Raw genomic sequence first — 23,858 nt, 5'->3', positions numbered from 1 at the left:
TTAACTCATTTATAACTCATGCGTACCTGAAAAGTGATGTGACTGAACACAGAGAAGCAAAGCATGACAATAAGGAAAAAAGTTTCAATACCACAAATTATGTCATCTAATAATGTTAAGTTAATGGTTATTTGCATTTTATTATAATCAAAGTTATTCTTGTATATACCACCAGTTATTCCCTGTACGGCAGTGGGTGCATTCTCTCCGTTCCGTCGGTCTATGACTCACTCTTGACACGTCGAGACGCTTGTCTCGGTCACATGATATGTTACCACTAAAATTAAACCCTCCCATGCCAGCCAAAAGGCCTTTACGCGCCAAAAGTGTAAATTTATGTATTAAAACTATTTTTGGACTCTTAATGCAGCTGTTCACACCAACCATGTCATTTGACAGGACAAATTTGCGGCATTTATTTTTTTGGATCAAGTGTGATTTTCCTTTTGCAAGAAAGCATATATCTGACCAATCAGAGAGCTGCATTTAGCAACATGTGAGCTTACAGTGCAAAAGACACACCAGTATATTTGGGAGAAGTAAATTAATAAAATTTTACCTCAGACACACAGCTACACGCTGCTCCGGGTCAGTCAGGTCTCTGAAATAATTTCTCTGCCTCAGATGTGATTCCAAATCTGCCAACAAGAGCTCAAACTGTCCACTGACATCCTGAAATATGATAGGCTGTGATGCAGCTTCAACTCCAACACGAACCATGAAAATCTCCCTGCTGCTGCGTTCTTATGAGTTGGATGAACCCAGAATCTGTTTCTTCCTTCTCTCGTTTAGAAACATCAGGACCTTATTACATCATCGTCTGATTTCGACTTCATTTTGTTTATGAGGACGATTTATTCGCAGAAAATGCAACCTGTCCAGTGTGTAACGGCCTTAACAAACTAGGTTGGTTGACCTATGTAATGCTTGCATAAAGTGCTTTGAATGCTCAACTAGAGTAGAAAAGCAAAATATAAGAACTAGTACATTTGCCATTTATATTGAACAATGCTGGGGATAGCAGTGAGTTGACCAATCCAAGTCGAGCAGAGAGGATGTTACAAGGATGCTGCTGATATAGGAATAAGGGTACACCGTGGACTCACATTTATTATTATATTTAGAAAAAAGTCATGTCAGACATATCAGTTATTTTGTTGTATTTATCCGCTGAAAAGAGTTTATTCGACTACATTGCTCTGTTGGCAAACTCTGTATTTTACATATATAATTCATTAATCTCCTCTGTCAGAGTGTTTGCTGACAGAGCAACATGGTAAATTAAACTCTTTTTTGTAAATCATATATATTTAAAACACAAACAGTGGCCCTCTACTGAGATGACCAGCAGTGGCCCCCAGGTCATTTGCGTTTGAGACCCCTGCTGTATGGGTTCATGAAATGGGAATATTAATATTTCTGAAGTAACTTGTCAAGTTATGCTTATTTTGAACAGGATGAAGTAGGCATAAGATTTTTCAGTTCAAGATAAATTTTTTCATCCCTGAGGCCATAGATGAGAGGACTCAGACACCTTGGAGCAATATTAAATGATATATAGTTAAAGAATCTGACATTTATGAATAAATTAAAATCAGTCTGAAGGACAGCAGTTTCTATGAACGGGGTCCACAGCTGAATGAGACAGAGGAGCAGCTGGAAAGCATGAAGAACCACTGTTCTGAGTCCTTTATGTGTCGACTTCTTATTTTCTCCTGATGCAGCTTTGGCCACTTTCATTATTTCAACATATGTGAAAACAATAGTGATGCCCATAATCAAGAAATACAGTTGATTCACAGCAGAGCGAACATGATCCTGCCATCTGTAAACAATAAACAGCTCCGCACTGCATATCATGTATTTTTCATAGAAACCAAGTGAGGTTGAAGCTAAGAACATGGAAATAATAACAATGCAGGGCCCAGAGCTGAGGCCATGAATGATCAGGATACAGTACACAGTGCTGCGTGTGGAGCACAGCTGTCTGTGACGCAGAGGCATACAAATGGCCACATAGCGCTCCAGAGCCATTGCTGTCAGAGTAACTGGTGTGACATTTAAGTAAAGGAGCACAAAAACAAAGATAGTTGTACACAACCAAACTTGCAATGCAAATTCAAAAAAGATCATGATAAGCAGGATATCAGACATCAATAACAAAAAGCTGTCTGACAATAATGTTACAGAAAATAAGATATAGCGTGCAGATGTGTAAAAGCATTCCTTTTTAAAAATGGTGACAATGAGCAACATGTTGATGCAAAGAAAAATTATGACCAGGATCTGCACAATAATGTTCCGGGGAGTCAATGGTTGCAGCAAAAAACCATCATTCACTGAGTTGTTACCTGCCATAGAGAACACACACACGTTTGAAACACTTCTAAGAGTCAATCACAGTATCATGATTAAATATACGTTTTTTTCTAAAAACCAAACTCAAAATCAGGTCCAGTGGAGAAACCTTCCATTTTTTTTCCAGAGTCAAATGTCTTCTGCTGAGCTCCATGCAGTTTGCTGAGAGACGACTGTGCGCTAAATAGCTGATAGATGGCGTACTCGAGAGACTCTACATTACAGATCTGAAAGAACTGAAAAGGTTGTTGCTTGGTAGTTTTGCATGCATTTTGCATGCATTTGTTTATCTGTATAGGGATAGGTAAGTACCATATTTTGCGGACCATACGGTGCAACACATTATAAAGCACAATATCAATGAATGGGTCTATTTTCATACATAAGGTGCACTGGGTTATAAGGCACATGATAAAACATATGTAGAGCGAAACAAAAGCGTCAGGTAAGTCTTTATTCAACTCATTCACAATAATATTGTTCAGTTGCAACAAATACAGAAAAATACACACACATTTTAAATCATTCATCTTCCACAAGTCCATATGCTGATTCATCAGTCTTGCTGATGAGACCCATCATAGTTGTGTCATCAGCAAATTGAATGAGATTTGAGCTGTTCATTGCTGCACAGTCATGAGTCAGCAGGGCAAACAGCAGTGGACTCACCATGCAGTTCTGGAGGACTGCAGTGCTCAGTGTAGTTGTTCTGGAGATTTTGATTCTGGGTGACTGAGGTCTCCCAGTCAGGAAGTCCAGGACCCAGTTGCACAGCAGACTCAGTGTTCCAACCAAGTGCTAAAGGAATCATTGTGTTGAATGCCGAACTGAAGCCTATGAACAGCATTTGTAGATCTGTGAGCAGTTTGGGTGACAGGCAGATGTGGCGACAGAATTGTTTTTATGCACCCCTTGACAAGCCTCTCAAAGTGCCTCATGATAGTGGGTAGTCATTGATAAGTCATTGAGGAAGGACACTAAGGACTTAATTGGCATAAGGACGATGGTGGTGGCCTTGATTGGAACAACAGCAGAAGACAGGAAGCTTTTGACCTTATGATGTTAAGATGTTAGCGAGAACATCTGCCAGCTAATCTGCATTTTACTGAGCACTCTCATCTCAACAACATAGCTTTATTCTCTGGAGCTTGCAAAAAGGCGACTGGACTTCTTTTTGTTTCTTGAAAACGTTTCACCTCTCATCCGAAAGGCTTCTTCAGTTCTCAACCAAATGGTGGAGAGACCCAGGTATTTAAACCCCTGTGGGCATAGTCCTTGTAGGTGGTTATGACCCTCTATTGTTCATGTGCGTAAACACATGTGCCAAGGTGTGAAAGGAGGCGTGGGTCATTTCAATCAGTGGTTTCAGTTGAAACTAATTTAGGACTTCGGTCTATTGTTTAATGTGGCCTATTGAGGTCACTGGAACAAAGGTGTGAATGGGGGTTGAGACGTCTGGGAAGGGAGCTCAGGACAGCACTGTCAGCGGGGGAAAGTTGGTGATGTAATCCACCTCCTCTGTTCAATGATGGTTGTTCACAGTGGACATAGATGGCTTCTTTCACTCCTCTTTCAAACCATCTGTCTTCTGTTGGAATATTCATTGTATATGCCACTTATATATATCTTACATACATTTACTTCCCTGAGAAATTTGTCTGGAAAATAACTTAACTGATTAAAAATACAGAAGCTTATAATGTCCTGTGTCATCATGACCTTTGTATTCTGACTGTACACTGATGAAGACTAAACAATGATAGAAATGGAGACTTCGAGGTCACCCTGTTCTTGAAATTCTCTGTTTTCCACATTCTGTTTTGTAAATGATGTAATCAAGACTGATATGCTCTGACTATTTGAAAACTGTAAGTTGAATTAGAAAGCGCCAGTACTTCATGCCATCTCACACGAGTATGGTATGCAGTTCTGACCCGGATTAATCTGTAAACTGTTTGAAAATGGCTTTATTAAATTTAATAATTGGACTCCTTATTCCGTTGTGTTTGTCATTCCTGTTCGAGAAACGAACACGCAGAAACATAAAGGCTTAAACAGCAACAGCACACACACTCTTCTTATTATTATTTTAGATTCCTTCAATTGGTGACGCCCGACGTGATCGAACAGGAATGTTTTTGTTTTTTAGATGTTTTTATTAGTTTTTTGAGTTTCTTGGGAATAAGGAGTGAATTTGACCACCGATAATCGCCGCTTCGAGGTTCCGCGTGACAGTACTGACTTCCAGACTCTATCAGGGACCAGGAGATCTCCACCTAAAGGTTGGCAGAGATCTTTTCTAAATATCTGCATATTGAATGGGATCAAATTATAATGGTCACTGGTGGTATGACAGGAGGAAGGGGTAATTTGAGCCATTTCTCACAGGTGTAAAAGTTTGAAAAAGAAAAAAGAGTTTAAGAGAAAAAAAAGAGTTGAAAAGAATAAAAGAGTTTATAACAGAGTAAAGAAAAATAGGCAAAACGAATAGCAGGTGATGAGTCCTGGTGGGATACTGGCCAACCCACTGAAAATACCTATTCATGGGGTTTTTAGGTTTAGAGGGCCTTTGGTTTTTCTGAAGTGAACTGGCCATTTGTCTTTTACCAATTTCCTCCTGGTAGAAGGGTTAACCGATCGCGCGTCAGATTATCACTCCCGGTAGAGTAGATGAGAGTGACGGCTTATGGTTATATGGTTCTTTCATAAGAATCTTCACTTCAGAAATTCATAAAAACAACTAAAACCCTTTAAAAGCCTCAAGAGATTTTTGTAATAAAACAACAAAACAAAACAAAAAAATAATAAAGAGACAAAGAGATAAAGTTTTTTTTGTAATAAAAAATAAAAAATCTAAAAAAGAAAAAAAAACATAAATGGTACCTTGCTAATATTGTTTTTGTTCTTGCAGTTTGGACTGACTGACTGACAAAATGACTGATGAGACTGGGTGTAGAAAAGGGGATCCGATTAAAAAGAGCAATCCCAAAATTAGGTCACTTGGGAAAGAAAAATCTACAGCAATAATGAATATTGAAAAAAAAAATCTGATGGATGCTTGAATGTGTGTCTGTGCGTGTGTGTAAGGAGGCCTCCATGTGTCTGTCTGTGTGACTGAGTACTGTTGTGTATTTGTATTGTCATGTGTGTTTCAGAGAGAAATAGGAAATAAGGACAAAATATTTTGAGGTGAATTTCTTTGCAGAGTATGGTGTTATTTGTTGTTTAAAAAGGAACAGAGTTTAGAGGAATAGGACAATTTTCCACTGGCCAATATTAGCTGTTTTGTAATGTCATAGTTGTGTGTGCGTGTGCATTTCGATCTCAAGGACGGGTGTGTGTGTGTGTGAATCTAAGCGAGAGTCAGAGAGACAGAGGATGAGTGCGTGTGGATGAGAGTTATAGCCCTCAGTTTTTCTCTTCTTTTTCTTTTCTTTAATTTGGACTGATATGGTTGTATAAGGTAATGCTGGTCAAAAATTCTCAGAAGGAAGGTTTCGCTTCCAATACATATGAGAGATAAGCCAACCACAGATGGATAAAAAGACAAAAAAAAAAACTTAAAAATCATAAAAAAAGGGAGTCAGCAGTTTATTGCTTTAAAAATAAATAATAAATAAACAAAGCCACTAAAATAGATGCCTTGAAAATCTCAGGTTGAAGTATTTTTTGCAAATTATTAGAGGTCATTTTTTCAGAAGATTGTTGTTAAATTTCAAGAAAAAGTTTATGTGAGAAGCCCAGTTTTAATAAAACCTCAAAGGAAATCTTAGAAAAGAAAAACAGTGCATGTAAATACTTTGTGAAACAGACGAATCTGAGACCTAAAACAAAGTGTCAAACTTTGAGCTGCCGCTCTGCTACAGAGCAAAATATAGAGAACTAAAAAAAAAAAAAAAAACTTATTTGTTTGCCCATCCAGGATAAAATACAAGATACTGATTTACACTTTTGTGCATTTACATTTATTTATTTGGTAGATTTGTTTAAAGCTAAGATTATAAGAGAAAAGCAGAGAACATTTGAATTGATATTGAATCAAGCATTAAAGGAAAAATCCCAGAAGCTAATAAACATCAGTATGCCCCTTTAGATAAATAACCTAAATTAAGGTAAATTACTGAGACAAACAGAGTTTGTCTCAAAAGGAGGGATATGAACTAGGAGAAAAGTAAAGATTTAACTAATGAAAATCTCTCAGTTTTATTCTAACAGGAGCCTGAACAACAACACCGGCGCTGCAGGAGACTGGATCAGCTACCAATAAAGAAACTGGTACAAATCGAGGTGTTCAAGCTCATCCTAAGATCTCCTGAACAGTCTGAGAGCTCTAAGACTCAAAAACAGGCTCCTGGTGCTCAAGAAGGCGGAGGCCAACCATCTCACAAGCAGGTGACCTGAGAGTTCTTGACTGATGATCTTTGTGCACAAGTCTGAGCCCAGAAAGAGGGTCATCAACAGGAGACCTTTTTTGACATGCGGATTGATAACAACAGGTACAATCAGTCACAGGGTCTCAGTGAAGAACCAGAGCACATTACAGGGTCAAAGGTCAAAGAACTCCCAGGCAGAAAGCAATTGATTTCAATGTTTTAATTTCAGTTATGCTATATTCAATAGTATGACTCAACTACTATTGTAAGGCCACCCCTACAGAGGCCAGAATTTTGTGGTTTCAAGAGTACAATTTGTTTAATGCTTCCTCCAACACTAACTATTGTTCTCTTATAAATTCCCATGAGGCCTCAGGGGGACACGCCCTGATTTCAGTTAGATGACCAAAGATGACAAATCTGCAGTGAGCTGCATGTAAGGTCAACGAGCAATGGTGTTGTGAGTATGACCTCTGACCCTAAAAGTATCTACATTTTGACTAAAGACTTTGTCCATAACATTTTTTATTTTATTTTTGTTTGTTTTGTGGTGAAAATCCCACTGCAGGGGTTTAGATTTAAAAGCATAGAATTACACAAAATGGAAAAAAAAAAAAAAAGTTAAAGCCATTCCTATTTTATTGCTGAACTAGTAACAACTGCTGATGTTGTTTTAGGTCACGGTTATGCATTTTTCCCCTTCACAGTTCAGTAACTTGAGGTTTATGAAGCCATATTTTGTCTGCCATCAATTATGCTTTTCTTTGGGGTACAGACCCTTACAGAATAAATATAATTTTGAGTCCAGTAGAATACTTTGAAATGATTTTGGTTGTTAATCCTTTTAAGATATTTTATTTCCCCAGATTTTCATGCCAAAGGAGTCAGAAATGAACAGTAATTTTACAGGTACAGACAAACTTATCCAAGAGCTGTTTAAGATCAGAGAACTTTAAAATGATTATTTTTAGATATTTTGAGATTCATCCCATGTTTTGTTTTTTGTTTTCTTGTGTTCTTTTTGTTCCACTTTAGCTCACATAGAAGGTGTGTCAAATTTTAACTTGAGGATATTCATTTGCATTTTGAACTTTCTGATGAGTTTGAGACCAAAATGCAAACGTTAACTTTACAATTGGATGAAAAAGGAGACAGCTGACACTGACCTTGCAAAACAAAACACAAACACTTGCAATGAAGAAGCAGCTTACACTCACACACTCACTCACTCAAACACACTCACCCACTCATAGACAGACAGAAGCTCAAATTAGCTTTTTGCTTAATCTGATATTTAACTCTAGGTGCATTAAATCAGGTTCACATTTGGTGGATTGAATCCACTTACTTAGTAAATTAGCAAATTAGTGGTATATAAAAATTGCAAGATCATTTTTTTTCTCAGGCTGATTGACAAAATAAAAGATTTATAACCAAAAGCCATTGAATAAAATCATCCTGAGGATATTTATGCGCGTTTTGATGTCCTGTCTTAGTTTGTGCGAATTTAATTATTGACCCACAGACCTGCAGTTCATGGTATTTTGTTTAATTGACAGGGAAAAATTGGAACTTTCTTCACTGGACTTTTTCCACAGGTACCTGAGATCATACCTGAGACATTGTGAGCCTTTAACAGGAAACTACCAGGATGACGGTCATAAGTGAATAGCTGAGGTGCAGGAATGCATCTCCAGGGACGAGTGCTGACTATTGTGGTTTGAACATCCATGGCTTTGGTGAATATGAGCACGGTGTGCTGAAGGCTGAAAGAAGGCTGCATATATAACTATTACCTGTGCACTCATCCAGTGATCATTTCTTTATGTTTGCAGTAAGATTTTCATCAATGGGAACTGCATTTGATCCTGAAGGGATGCAATCCACATTTTTTTTAAATAAATTTGAGGAAAATTATTAGATAGTGACTGTTCCATGTTACTGTTATTCATGTGGGCCAATTTATATGCAGAATTTACTTTGGACTGATTAAATTTAAATGCTAATCCAATTCACTGAACAACATTGACACATGAAAGACTAATGCTTGTTTTCTTTTTGTTTTTCAGGCCATAAGAAAGTATAGAAAGCAGGTACATCCATTATAAATACGACATTATTAAAACTCTGTCTAATTTTTTGCTAAATTCACAATCACAATAGTATAAGATTAGTTTTCCAAGAATTCTCTTCTGGCTTTTAATATCAATACAGTCCTGGCTGACCACCCGAGGTCAGGCTGGTGAAGTTGACCTTAGAAATGTCTAAGGTCAAAAGGGGGATTGTTGGAATATTCATAGTATATGCCACTTATATATATCTTACATACGTTTACTTCCCTGAGAAATTTGTCTGGAAAACTGATTAAAAATACAGAAGCTTATAATGTCCTGTGTCATCATGACCTTTGTATTCTGACTGTACACTGATGAAGACTAAACAATGATAGAAATGGAGACTTCGAGGTCACCCTGTTGTTGAAATTCTCTGTTTTCCACATTCTGTTTTGTAAATGATGTAATCAAGACTGATATGCTCTGACTATTTAAAAACTGTAACTTGAATTAGAAAGCGCCAGTACTTCATGCCATCTCACACGAGTATGGTATGCAGTTCTGACCCGGATTAATCTGTAAACTGTTTGAAAATGGCTTTATTAAATTTAATAATTGGACTCCTTATTCCGTTGTGTATGTCATTCCTGTTCGAGAAATGAACACGCAGAAACATAAAGGCTTAAACAGCAACAGCACACACACACTCTTCTTATTATTATTTTAAATTCCTTCACTTCCCTGTCCAAAATGTGAACATTGGCGTCCTCAAAAGAGTTCCTTTCTCCTTCAGATGCAGATGTACAGCTGAGTCTTGTCCTGTCGTTGTGGCTCTTCTATGTTGTGCCATTCATTTGTGAAGAGGCTGTTTGGTTTCTCCAATGTAGAGGTCCAAGCACTCTTCACTGCACTGGACAGCATACACTACATTGCTGATCTTGTGTTTGGGGGATTTGTCCTTGGGATGAACCAGTTTTTGCCTTAGGGTGTGAGTTGGTTTGAAGTATACTGGGATGTCATGCTTGGAGAAAATTCTTCTGAGTTTCTCTGACAAGCCTGACACATACATTGTCATCCCTTATGTGGCAGTCTTTTTTCCCTCAACATAAACAAATTATGTTACTTTAACAACTAAAATTTGCTTTCCATCAACTGATAAGTTTTTTTTTTATTAATTTAACTAATTTTTTTTCTAGTTAACTAAATTCAAGTTTGTCAACAGGTTCCACACAAATGAATTAAGTAGGTCTAATGTAGTTTTGTTATCTTCTTTATTTAACACCAGAGATCTTAAACAAAACATTCTTTTAACCAAGTTAACAGTCACAAAAGCATCAACTGACAAAAACAAACTTTCATGTTCAAATGTCTCATATTTGGACAACATTAAGCCTTAGCAAGGTCAAAGAAATGCAGTCTTAAAGGACCATTCACAGTACAAACGTCAGTCATAAGAATAGTAATGCAGAACATAGTGTAATAATCCTGAGGATTCACACTCACAACTTGGAAATGTGTCAATTATAAAAACAAACAAAAAAACAGAAAACAAAAATTACATTTCACTCATCTGAAAAATGCAAACCAAATCCATGCAACAATTTATCCAAATTGGTGTACTGAAACTATCACCTGCCATTTTATGACATGTATAATGATGGATCATTCATGCTTTTAATCATTTATTTAATCATCCCCTCTCATTTAAAGCATCCCCAGCTGCATTTCTTTTGTATTTACAATGGTAAATATTAGTGCTACACTCAAGCTCAAGATACAGTTTGTTCATATAGTTTGTTGCTGAGCATCAGTCCCTTCGTTGAAAGTTGGACGAAGATCTTCAGAAGCACCTCCAAGAAGACTTTTAGTTCTTTCGGGTAGCACAGATTCATTGCATATATGACACCCACTAAGACTGCACATGCAGATGCAACATCACCCAGGTCCCAGAGAAGTTCAACTCCTTCAACCACAAGCCCAACATCTGCTGGAGGAGTAGTGGCTTCACCTCCCTCCAAAAGTTAGCTGCTCAATATCCCTCTGCACAGCTGGCCCATCTGAATCCATTATCAAAGAAAAAACAGAGACAAAACCAACGAACCACTGAAATGCTAACCAGATGACAAAATTGTTTCAAATGATTTTGTCTGATATGATTTCTTCCATTTACCAGGATGTGTTGAATTAAATCCAAAGCTTCTGTCAAGTCAAGTCTGGAATTTTTTCCAATTTTTGGGGGCCTAAACCAGGGATATTCAAGTCCAGGCCTCGAGGGCCAGTGTCCTGCAGGTTTTAGATGTGTCCCTGATCCAACACACCTGAATCAAATGGCTGAATTACCTGAGTCCTGCTCATGACTTCTATATTTGACTCAGGTGTGTTGAAGCAGAGACACATCTAAAACCTGCAGGACACCGGCTCTCGAGGCCTGGAGTTCAATACCCCTGGCCTAAACCACTGTATACAGTGCATCCCAAAAGTATTCCCAGTGCTTCAGTTTTACCACATTTTGATACATTAGATCCTTATTCCAAATTGGATTAAATTAATCTCTTTCCTCAAAATTCTACAAAACAAATACCCCATCACAGCAATGTGGAAAATGGTTTGAGGCTTTTGCAAATTTATTAAAAAATAGAAAACCAAGAAATCACATTTACCTAAGTATTCACGGCCTTTGCCATGAAACTCAAAATGAAGCTGTTTCACGGTCGTGTTTGGAGGAAACTCCACCATGCCTAAAGTGAAACATGGTGGTAGCAGCATCATGCTATGGGAATGTTTAGCAGCACACTGCATGAAAAGTGGGGTTTCTGTGAGTCATACAAATGCAAATCAAGTACTCACCAGTGGTCACCAGTACTCTACCCCTCCCAACAGTTGTAACAGGTTTGTGTGTGAGCTTCTGTCTTGTGAGCCTTTGTCATAGAGTTTTTTGTGAACCCTGAACTTTAGTGGACTGAGGGAGATAAACAAAGGCTATAACTTGATTTTGGTGACACCACAAGCATTATTTTCAATGAAAAGCATACTCAGTTTTCAGTCTAATTCACTGTAACAAAAAGTCTGTCACACCATCATCCTCTTCTGTGCAGTGGCGTCCCAGCTAGCATTGAACATTCAGACAACATCGCATGAACGTTCAGAGAATGTTTGCAGACAATGTTCACATGCATTAATGAAATTAAAGACTACTAATAAGAAAACACATACTTTTATTTTGCTTTACATGGATGTACATAAGAGATATCAGCAAAACTTTCATGAGATAAAGATGAGATAAGATGGCGGCGCGCACAGACGCAGTGGCTCACTGCTCTTCCTTCTCCAATCTCATTGTACATCCTGTATAATGACAATAAAGGCATTCTATTCTATTCTATAACTAGAAAATTTTAATGCAACAGGTTTTGGAATAAGACTCTTACAATAAAACAATTCAAGGAAAATCTTTATTATTTGAAAAGTATGCCAGACAAAAAGCATGAAGTTGTTTACAAAGTTTGATAAAATGTAAAGACTTAAATGAAGAATCCCCTCATTTCTAGAGGCACTGCCCTAGATACTAAATCTAGATTTCAACCACTGTGCAGAGTGGCAGTACAACAGTCACCTTCTCAGTTGTCCTGCTTAAACAGACAGTGGATGTGTGCACAACACATCTTCCAGCAATGCGCTCCACAGGTAGAAATGATGCTGGGAATGAGGTGTCTGTTCCCTGCATGCACCAAACTTCTACTGGCTTGCCATAAAAATGTCTGTCTGGGTGGGGATTGAGCCAAGAAACTTGTACAACAACATGTTTAAATGTACTGCATTTTGACACAACATTGACAACTATGAACTGCTTTATAACGGCTGGCCGTGGTTCTGCTAAAGGGTCAATGACAGGTTCCTCAAAACTGTTAGTGTCGCGACACCACTTAGCATATACATGTGCTGACCTTTCTGCTCTGGATCCATCTATGGAGTAAGTCACATTATGATGTGTTACCCTGTTGCATGTCATGGCAAAGCAGTCAACATCAGTTATACCATTTTCAGGGAACATCTGATGATACATGTTCAACAATGCATGCCTGTCGGACTCATTTAAGATTGTCTGGTGGAATGGAGACAGAGGCACCGCTGTACACTCTTCCAAGAGAAGTTTTTCTGCAGACACCAAAGCACTGTGCTTTACATAAAGCATATCAGTTGTGTCATTAAGAAACACAGTCCCAGGTATTTGTGAATGCAAAATCTTAGCAATTTCAGCCCCATACTGACATGTCCATGGCATGCTAAGTTGTTGATTCTGCAGAAATTTCCTCATAATCTGGACTTCAATTCTTCTATTGTTGTGATGAAATTTCTCCAGTGTTCCATTTAAAAGCTCAAATGAAAAACACCAAAATGAATAAACTGGTCCGTAGTCCAACATACACTCCTTTAAATGGAGATGTAAATGCATGTTAGGGGTGCAGTGCAGTGGGCCAAACAGTTTGACAAATTTTGAGAGAAATGTCTGCAGGTGTCTATCTGCCACTTCCAGTCTATTGATGGATATGACTCTGGAGCAGAGTATGATGCAAGCCTGAACGAAGTCGCACCACATGTCATAGTGACTGTTACTGATCAGCCCTTTCAGACAAAACAGTGAGTAAATGGTAGTCCAGTTTTTCCACTGATCAGCTGTAAATCCTGTAAAACCGGTAGCAATCTGTAAGGGGATTCTTCCAACCTCATTGGGTACTTTGATGTTTTCCACTCTTCTTTGCAGTTCATCAAGGTTCTTTGTTGATAAAATTCCCAGTTCTGCCCAAAGTCGGAACACATGTCTTGCTGTACCTAGGAGAAGGTTGTGCATTGGATCTATGACAACAAATCTGATGGCATCGTAGTAACTCAAACGGAACAGTTCTGACCATCTGGCTCCATACTTGTGTTCAATTCTCTTCTGCTCTGTCTTGGTCGTTGCCCTCTTAGATAATCCAGCATAGTGTTTGTGATCTTTTGATGTGCGTGGCTCCCATGAGGACCGCTCAAACTCTGAGTAGTCTGTTTCACCTGCAGACACTTTCTTCTTGAACATCTTCAAACACTTGTGGCAGCCTGCAAGAGGACATTAAATGCATGTTAATACCTTCACACATTAAAACATAAGCCTTTTTTATTGATAATAAAAATGAATGATGATCTTTTTATTTCAATTACCTCTATATGCTCCATGTCCAACAAAGCCTCCACATTTTCGAGTCGCAGGGATATCTGAAGACAGACAAAGCAGAGCTGCCCTGTACACCTGGTGCCCTATAAAGGAGCTATCTTGCAAAGTAACTCCACTCCAAAGGTCTTGGAGCTCATCAACCAAGGGTTCTAAAAAAGAATTTATGTTCAGGGATGGTTCTTTTGGGCCTGGTATTAGTCCAACAAGAATCATATTTTCCACTTTAAAACGGTCTTCACGTGGTAGATTCAAAACAACCAGGTAGATTGCTCCTACTGAATATGGTGCATTTTCGAAAGGCTGGAACCAGTCCACATTCAGCATCAAGGCCAAATTATTAGGCTCTGCCAGAAAAGGCTGTCCATCCACATACTGGTAATCATGCCACACTTGTCCATCATACACATCCCCTAACACTCCTTCAGGTATTTTCCGCTTCCGCCATTCTTCGCATTTCTCTTGAAATCCCGGTCTTCTAACAAGTGCTTCCAAAGACTGTACAACGGTTTTGTAACAGTAAGGTCTGATGGGATAGACATACTCTTTACCCTTGGCAGATTTAGCTCTTTTAAGCAAGGCAGAGCCACATTTCTTTCTCTTTGCAGCAATTAGGTGCTTGTAGAATTTGATGTATCCGCATGTCTTGCATTCCCTGGTTCCAACTTGTCTCAGTTCAAAGGTTTCATCCACAGTGTACACTGTCATACATTTTGGACACACCACATACTGTAAGAAGTTGTCAAGGAAAACACCTGCCCATCTCCTCAAAGAGAATAAAGTTTTTGGAATATTGTTGGCAAAGGCATTTAGGGAATCGGCACAGAGGACATTGGCAATTATCCACATGAATTGTTTGATGCACAGAAGAAGTGATGTAACGGCATTGTCGGAAATCTTGAAGGTTGTTTGCCATGACAAAATCATCATGGCCAGAAGTTACATCAGCAAGTCTTCTTTTTTTTCTTCAGCCTGATCATTTACATCTCCTTTATTATAATACAAGCTAGGATCAGTTTTGCTCTGCTCCTCCAGCTCAGCAAAGCTTTCCTCCTCTTCATCCTGAAAACGTGCAAATTTAAATTTGAAACAAATCAGTATGTATTTACATTGCATGTGAAAATAACATGAGCATCTTACAAACCAAGCTTTCTTTTGTGAAATAAATCCAGTCGTTTGGTACTGAATAGGCCGTACTGGCACAGTTTCACACATTTCAGGCTGAAAGAGTGGTCAGTTTTTACGAACCTAGCTTTCTTTTGTGAAATAAATCCAGTCGTTTGGTACTGAATAGGCCGTACTGGCACAGTTTCACACATTTCAGGCTGAAAGAGTGGTCAGTTTTTACGAAATTAGCTTTCTTTTGTGAAAGACCAAGAACATCATAATCAGGTAGCTGTTGTGCAAGAAATCCAGGCATCCATCTAGCACTGAGCCCCGAAATTCATCTATGGATTTTATCACTGTTATGTTCAAACCTGTTTTGCAACTCACCTGAACACTGGTCTTGCTCTGAAGCTGAACTGCTGGAGTCAAGGAAAAGGTGAATGCTCTGCCCATCTTCTGTTTCATCTGAAACCAGAGCAGAGTATTAAAAGACAGGCCTTCATTCTACATGTGCATGTAAACAATCACTAAACAATAGTCTATATTTATATTCATAACAGTCATAAGTAGTCACAGTTACAAGCTGTGTTCATCTGCTAAAGCAAGACCAAAAGATAGCAATACATTAAACAAGTACAACTCCTTAAAGAATTACAGAAGAGTGCCTGCATGTAATGGAGTACATATGAGTTGTTAATATACAACACTGGCAAAATGAACAAACACATCATTTCTTAGTTATTGCTCTGTTACACGTAGCGAAATTTCAACTTTGCCTTTTTCTGAATTTACGTTTTCCTTTGTGCATAGTTACTCTTCTGAGAATAAGAGCAAACAAGTAAACATGTAGAAGTAGATGCCAAGTTACTGCTTACCGTTGTCTGAATTGTCAGATAGTGGTTCCATATCATCCGATTCCTCCATCGCCTCCCCTCTGTCTGGGTCTTCGGGATGCATTATTACAGTCTCATCACAATCTCCAACTCCAACCACGGTCAGTTCTTGGTCTTCAAGCATCGACGGTGCATAAGCGACAGGACCATCCAAAGTCAGAACATCCTGCACATCTTTTGATCTTGCGGGATTGTTTTCTTCCACGCTGTTGCTTAAAAACCGTTTCTTATGGTAATAATACTGTGAATGAGAGAGTACGGTATTGCAGTGCTCACAAAGGCGCCGCGATCTTGGCCTCTTGGTTTTACGAGTGACTTCCATCGTCTTCTTTCAATAATTACATCTGGATTCATTCCGGCTATTTTGGTTGAATTCTGTGTGGCAGCTTCCGCGCTTGTGATTGGACAATACAGATCACGTGCGGGGTCACGGTCACGCCGAAGGTCTCGCGATACTACAGGATATAAGTCTCGAGGTTCTCTTCCGTCTCCTCATTTTTCGAACTGCTTCGCGGTCCGTTTCCACGCCGCTTCGTGGTAAGAGAATGGCTGACGTGGTCTAAATTTCAACACAGCTGAAACTCCTCGTGAAAGTGGGCTTCCATACCGGCCAGCTTCAGCCAGTCCCGCTGTAGACGAGAAGACACTGTTGGCTGCACTGAGTGGGTTGTCTCGTCAGCTTTTTTTTTTCACGTTTTTTTTTTAATTTACAGTAGTAAACGACATTTCTCAGAGATAATATAACGTATACAAAACACTATATATCTGCAGTAATACATCCCTAAGCAATATACATTATATATAACATGTACATTGATTTATTAAATAGAACAATATTTATCCATTAAGGTCACTTAAATTGTTAGAATAAACATGAGATAAGGGATATCATAACAGACAAATCAAAAAGAACATGTATAAAATAGGTTACATAAAATAAAATTTTAAAATAAAAAAATAAATAAAAGAGGGCATTCCTGCATAAATAACATTCTGAGTGGGTTAAATTAAGTAAGAGAGGTGACAGGAGAGCTTTTTGGCTTGAGGTTTATCAATTTTGTCCAAGGAAAGTTTCAAAAGTCGTAGTTCCTGTTTAAATATCAACCATAAAGGTCTAGATTTTCCATATCTGCATTTATGTATATAAAATTTCAATATAATAATCATATTGTTTACAAGATATTCCACTTTTTTATTCTTAGAAATGTATCCATATAAAACAATATGAGAAGATAAGGGGTCTATGTTCATGGCATTAGTGGTCAGGAGATTGTGCAGAGATTCCCATAACATTTTTACAGGTTGACAGAAAAAAAATAGGTGTTCTGTTGTTTCGGGTTCATTACATATATAACAGTTATCACAGTCAATTTTAAATCTCTGTCTCATAAACTCATTTGATGGATAGATATTATGTAAGGTTTTAAAATGTATTTCTTTAAATTTTGGTGGGACAGCAAATTTTAGAAATTTTGTTAGCAATTATATATGGTCTTTCTTTTCATAATTCTCCATGAATTTCCTTCTTATTAGACTCGGATGCACTTGTTTTGTTAAGTATTGTCTTAAGAAATTGTTGTTACATTTTTTGTGTAGTAAATCCAAACAATTAATCTTGATACTCTGTAGTTTAACTGTTAGTTTGGCTTCATTATAGTTCTTCACGAGCTGAACAAATTCCTTAGGTATCCTTTTAATTATTTTTTTATAGTCACTTTTTGTGCAAAATAAATTATATTTTCTAACAAAAATCGTCATATGCATACATGTTGCCATTATCATCCAATAAGTGACTTATAGACCAAATATTTTTTTCCATCCACTTTTCCATGAATATAGACTTCCTTCTGTGAAGAACAACTCTCTTGTTCCATATAGGGACAGTGTGAGGACTGAAATTGTGTTTATATGCCAATTTCCAATTTAGTAGTACCTGTTTTTGAAAAGCAGACAATTTCACAGGTAATTTAGGGATATCAAAGTCACATCTTAATAGGAACTCAATACCACCAATTTTGCTAAATGCCAAGGAGGGGACAGCAAACCAAATTTCATGACTACTTCTCAGAAAGGATTGTAGCCATTTAAGTTTTAAAACCCCATTCATTATTTCGAAATCTATTGCTTTTATGCCTCCATCTTCATAACTTTTAACTACATTTCCTTTTTTAATAGGGTTTAATGTTTGTTTCTCCAGATGAAGTTAAAGTTTAATTTATTGATTTCCTTGATAATTTTGGAGGGTGGAGTACGCATATTTTGGAGTATGCAGGGTAAATAAATCTTGATAAGGTCTCCATTTTGGTGAGTAAGGTCCTACCAAAAATAGTTAAGTCTCTCTGTAACCAATTGTTTAATATCAATTTACATTTGTTTAAATTATTTTCAATATTTAATTTGATACTGCTACCTTGATTTTTTGTTATCCAAATTCCCAGGTACAGAACCTCCAGTTTGACCCTTATGCTATGTAACAGAGTTTGAGAGCAATCATGAAGACACATTAATTCACACTTCTCTAAATTTAGATTTAGGCCTTAGGCTTTGGAAAATACTTCCACTGTTTGGATGGCCAATGGGATCTGGTCTTTATTTTTTTAAAGTATAATGGTATCATCTGCTAGCTGACTTATGATAATATTCTGATTCATGATTTGCAAACCCTGAATACTGGAAGTTCTTATGAGGATAGCTAAGAGTTCTGTAACTGTGATGAACAGAAGAGGTGACACACTACATCCTTGCCTAATGCCTCTATTTATGGTGAATCTTGGGCATGTTCCTTCTCTTAATGAAACACAGCTATTGATGTCTTTATATAACATTTTGATTATATCTAAAAATTTCTCACCAAAGCCAAACTGTTTAAATGTCTCCAAAATAAATGCATGTTCCACCGAATCAAAGGCTTTCTGGAAATCCAGAAACAGGATAAACCCCTCATCCTCAATTAAATGGGCATATTCAATTAAATCTAGAACCAGACGAATATTATTATGAATTGACCTACCCTTTAGAAAACCAGATTGAGTGGAGCTAATTATATCCGACAAACCTACTTTTAATCGAGCTGCTAAGACTGTAGTAAGAATTTTACAATCCGTATTGAGAAGTGTGATTGGTCTTAGATTATTCAGGTGTCTTTTATCATTTCCTGGTTTAGGAATTAATGTGATGACACCCTGCTTCATTGTTGTCATAAGTTCTTTTTGCTTGACACTTTCCATAACAGCATCAGAAAACAACAATCTTATGTCTTTCCAAAAGAATTTATAAAAATTAGCAGTTATACCATCTGAGCCAGGGGCTTTATCTGATGCTATATTTTTAATAACACAATCAAATTCTTCAATCCAGAAATCTTCTTCACACCTGTTTCTAAATGTCACAACAATAGTAGGAATAACATTGTGGATTTCTTTAAAAAAGGATTCTGAGTCTTGTTTTGAGTATGAGGATGTAAAAAGAGTGCTGTAAAATTCCTTAACTTCTTCAGATATTCGTTTTATGTCAGTACATTCCGCACCGTTAATTATGAGACTGTTGATTGTGTTTTTTTCCTGTCTTTGTTTTTCTAATTGGATGAAGTATGAAGTATTTTTTTCTCCTTCTTCCAGCCATCTGGCTCTTGAATGTATGTATGCTCCCCGAGCTTTAATTTGATAGTATACATCCAGTTTAGACTGTAAGGAATTAATATTGGTTTTGTCTTCCTCACTCCAATCTGATTTATGATAATATGAAATTAATTCTGTAATTAGTTTGGTTTCTTCCAATTGTCTCTCTTTTTGTAATTTTTTGCTGAAAGAAATAGAGAATTTCCTTACACTGAATTTAAACAATTCCCATTTTGTAATTGCTGTAACTAAACTTGCATCATTTTTAATGTCTTCAATTATTTCCTTAATGTTTTTACAATATTCATCATTTTTTAGTAAATTGCAATTGAATTTCCAGTAACCTTTGATTCTGTTTCCAGGGTCATTATTTGATATTTGGAGGTTTATAGTGCAGTGATCACTTAAACAGCTACACAAAATGTTGGCTTCAGTGGTGTGTCCAAGAATGGAATCTGTAACTAACCAATAATCTATTCTTGATCTTGACTGCCCATTTGGTTTAAACCAAGTATACTGTCTGCTGTTATAATTTAAATATCTCCAAACATCAGTAAGTTTGTTTGCATTCATAAAGTCACCCATTATCGGATTCAAAGTCACCTGTGAGTATTTTGATGGACATCTGTCCATCCATTCATCTGGTGTTAAATTAAAATCTCCTCCTATCACAAAATGTTCAGTGGGATAATTCTGTTGTAGTTTTTCTATCACCGTTGTAACTTGATGTAATAGCTGTCTGTTTTTCTGATTATTATTGTATCCATAAACATTGATGATAATGATCAAATTGTTGTCAATATCTAACACACATGCTGCCCAGTGTCCATCTGTATCCGTTTCCTGAGTTATAACCTTACCTGGACATCTATTACGACAGATTGCAACTCCTGCACAACGATTGGTGCCATGGCTGAAGATGATCTTATCACGCCATTGTTGAGTCCAAAATTTCGCGTCTGTTGGTTCAGAGTGTGTCTCTTGAAGAAAAAAACAGTTAGCCTTTTGACCTTTGCAAAACAAAAAAATTGCTTTACGCTTAATAGAGTCTTTGAGCCCTCTCACATTCAAAGAAGAAAAAAGAATCTCAGTCTTTAAATTAAAACTTGAAACCATATAAAACAGTAACAATTGAACAAAAAAGAAATGAAACTTAGGTCCTGGGAGGTAGAGTAAAAGAACTTTGAGGAGTCCCCTGAACAGTCCAATGAATAGAGTTTCTCCACTATTAATTGTCAAACAAACCTATTACACCGCTAACACTTCATCCTGAAATACGCTTTCCTTCGATGTAGGCGAATTTTTGTTTTGTTTTGTTTTTTTGTTTGTTTGTTTTTTTTATTCAGGGTGTTATTGGTTATGTTTGAATTCTAAGTCAAGAGACACAAACTGTCAGTGTAGTCTTATAATTTTTTTTTTCACAATATTTCATGTAGTTTCATAATGACTTAATGTGTGCTCTGTCAACAGCTGCTGGAGGCGAGGGCGAGTGTCCTGGCTGAGGTTGCCTTCTGGGACGGTGTCACCATTGACCTAATGTCAGATGAGGAGGATGGCGTATCAGAAGGCGTATCGGGCTGGATTGTAAGACCCCCAAGCTTCCGCAGCCAGGAGCTCAGTGACCTCTGTGCCAAACTGCAGGACCGACTTGAAACTGACCCTAAGTACAATGCCATGCATCATAGGCGTTTGTATGCTGGATTGCTCTCTTGAGAGAAAGCCACCACCACATGGACCAGACGTGGCAAGGCATTATGTGCCATAATGTGCTTTTTTTACTTTTATTTTTTTGTGTGTGTGTGTGTGCTTTTGTTATAAATAAAACAAAGAAATTCAAACTTGTGCCTCTCACTTTCTCATAATTGAATTAGGTTATTAGCATACAAAGTATGTTACAAAGTAATAATTTAAAAATAATTTTTATTACTGGGTTATTATTTATGGGGGGGGGCTTACCCAGGCCTGCTTTTATAAAGGCCAGTGGGAGAACAGATCTACCAACCAATCACATGTGAGTGTTGAATTGTGATGTCATTTTTTTTTATCATCCAATGACTGAGAAGCCACGTGGGTCTGTTGCCGCTGCTTCGGCTTGCAGCGCTGCTATTCATATGTAAAGTAGAGTCGTTAACACCTCCCGCCTGCCAGCTCCCCCGTATCTCTACCCCCTGCTGCTTCTGGTAATCGACCATATTCGTCTCAGGCGAACGAAAATGCGCATCCCCGTATGCTGACAAAAGCTGCCGTTTACTAGCGGCACGCGCGTCAATATACGGGGACGAAAATGCCTCTTTTCGTGCAGTGGCAGGAACTGACAGACTAGTCAAGACAGAGTGAAAGATGAATGCAGCAATGTACAGAGACATCCTGGATGAAACCCTGCTCCAGAGCGCTCTTGAGCTCAGACTGGAGAGACGGTTCATTTTTCAGCAGGACAACGACCCAAAGCACATGGCCAAGATCTCTTAGGCTTCAGAACTACTCTGTAAATGTCCTGGAGTGGCCAAGCCAGAGTCCAGACTTGAATGTGACTGAACATCTCTGGAGAGATCTGAGAATGGCTGCACAGATGTCTCCATCCAACTCGATGGAGCTGGAGAAGAACTGCAAAGAGGAACGGGCCAAACTGTCTGAAGATGAGTGAGCTAAGCTGGTGGCATCATATTCAAAAAGACTTGAGGCTGTAAAAAGCTGCCAAAGGTGGATCAACAAAGATTCAAGATTCAAAGTTTTATTGTCATATGCACAGTAAAGAAACATTGTTTCCCTGTACAATGAAATTCTTACTCTGCTGCCCACACTGGTTGTTAAAACACCAAGAAAATAGATAAAAATAAACATGCTATAAAAAATAAATAAAAATAGATAAATGAGTCTCTCTGAATAACAAATTATGTACATTGTGCATATGTGCTATATTGCAATAGTCTGTGTAGAAATGGTCTGAACATACAAGTGCAGCTGTATGCAGACAGGTAAACAGTGACAGAAGTGCAGTGGTGTCTATGAGGGAGTTTCCAGCTCCGGCGTTTAAGAGTCTAATGGCCGTGGGAAAGAAAGAGTTCTTTAGTCTGGTGGTCCTGCATTTCACACTTCTATACCTCCGGCCTGAAGGTAGAAGTGTAAATAATCCATGTTGGGGGTGGGTGGGGTCTTTGACGATGGAGGCAGCTCTCCTGTGGACTCTGCGATGGTAGATGCTCTGCAGAGAGGGTTGTGCAGTCCTGGTGATTTTTGTGGCAGTCTTTACCACTCTCTGCAGGCGTTTGCGGTCTTTCACAGTAGCACTGCCATACCACACAGTGATGCAGTTGGTCAGGATGATGCAGCTGTAGAAGTTGCTGAGGACTTTGGCTGACATGCCAAATTTCCTCAGCCTCCTGATGTGGACACCCAGGTACTTAAACCTGCTCCCCCTCTCCGCTTCAAGGTCTCAGATAAACAGTGGTCGATGAGGTCTCCTCTCCATCCTCATGTCCACTATCATCTCCTTGGTCTTGTTTGTGTTGAGGGTGAGGTTGTTGTCCACGCACCATGTCACCAGACTGTTCACCTCCCTCCTGTAGGCTGCCTCATTTCCGCCAGTGATACGGCCTATCAACAACAAAGTATTAAGCAAACAACAAAGTATTAAGCAAAGGCTGTCAATATTTAGGTAAATGTGATTTCTTGGTTTTCTATTTTTAATGCACTAACAAAAATCTCAAACTTTTTTCCACATTGTCATAATGGGGTATTAGTGTGTAGAAATTAGAGAAAAGAGATTTGTTTAATACAATTTGGAAAAAGGCTGTAGCATAAATTCTGGTAAAAGTGAAGCGCTGTGAATACTTTCCAGATGCACTGTACACAATGGTTTAGGCTAGGGTTTAATCCCGGGATCCGGGATTCCCGGGAAATGCGATCAGAACCATTTCCCGTTTCCCGGGAAACGTTAGACGGCAAACCGGGAAAAAAGTCGCGCGCGTTGATTTGACTTTCAGAAAGAAAAGAAAGCTTCAGAATGTTAAATTTAAGGAAATATTGAGAGAAGGGTTCGTTTAATGCGAAAAGCATTACTCTTCATTTCAGGCACGTTCAGCCTCCGTTTAAGGCTTCAGCCTTCATCTCAAGCGTTTTAATAGAGGTATTACACAGTTGTACTTTTTTCCTCTTTAATTTGTTGAAATCATAGGCATTGTGTTTACCCTAAGGTATTTTGTATTATATAATTTTATATTATTATATATTGTTATATTGCATTATATAGC

The 23,858-nt window shown here is 38.0% G+C and overlaps 1 protein-coding gene and 1 pseudogene across 1 annotated transcript; both read right to left on the bottom strand.

The window, feature by feature from the left end:
• Positions 1 to 1,432: 1,432 nt before the first annotated feature.
• Positions 1,433 to 6,659, bottom strand: LOC115790406 (odorant receptor 131-2-like; annotated as a pseudogene).
• Positions 6,660 to 12,231: 5,572 nt separating this feature from the next.
• On the bottom strand, positions 12,232 to 16,344 carry LOC115790939 (uncharacterized). Its single transcript, XM_030744968.1, has 4 exons — positions 15,974 to 16,344; positions 15,486 to 15,563; positions 13,982 to 15,053; positions 12,232 to 13,879 (listed from the first exon to the last, which is right to left on the bottom strand). The coding sequence occupies exons 3-4, from the start codon at positions 14,919 to 14,921 to the stop codon at positions 12,357 to 12,359; spliced, it is 2,463 nt and encodes an 820-aa protein (XP_030600828.1). The 5' UTR covers positions 14,922 to 15,053; positions 15,486 to 15,563; positions 15,974 to 16,344; the 3' UTR covers positions 12,232 to 12,356.
• Between the last annotated feature and the right edge of the window lie 7,514 nt (positions 16,345 to 23,858).

The sequence above is a fragment of the Archocentrus centrarchus genome, chromosome 13, assembly GCF_007364275.1.
Source record: "Archocentrus centrarchus isolate MPI-CPG fArcCen1 chromosome 13, fArcCen1, whole genome shotgun sequence".
Classification (NCBI taxonomy): Eukaryota; Metazoa; Chordata; class Actinopteri; order Cichliformes; family Cichlidae; genus Archocentrus; species Archocentrus centrarchus.
This window is presented reverse-complemented; position numbering and strand designations above follow the sequence as displayed.

Bases quoted from the DNA above. Each gene is read 5' to 3' on its own strand.
- LOC115790939 (XM_030744968.1), bottom strand. From the start codon at position 14,921: ATGATGATTTTGTCATGGCAAACAACCTTCAAGATTTCCGACAATGCC. The intron at 13,880-13,981 runs GTAATTGAAATA...GTCCTCTTGCAG, and splicing joins TGGACATGGAGCATATAGAG to GCTGCCACAAGTGTTTGAAG.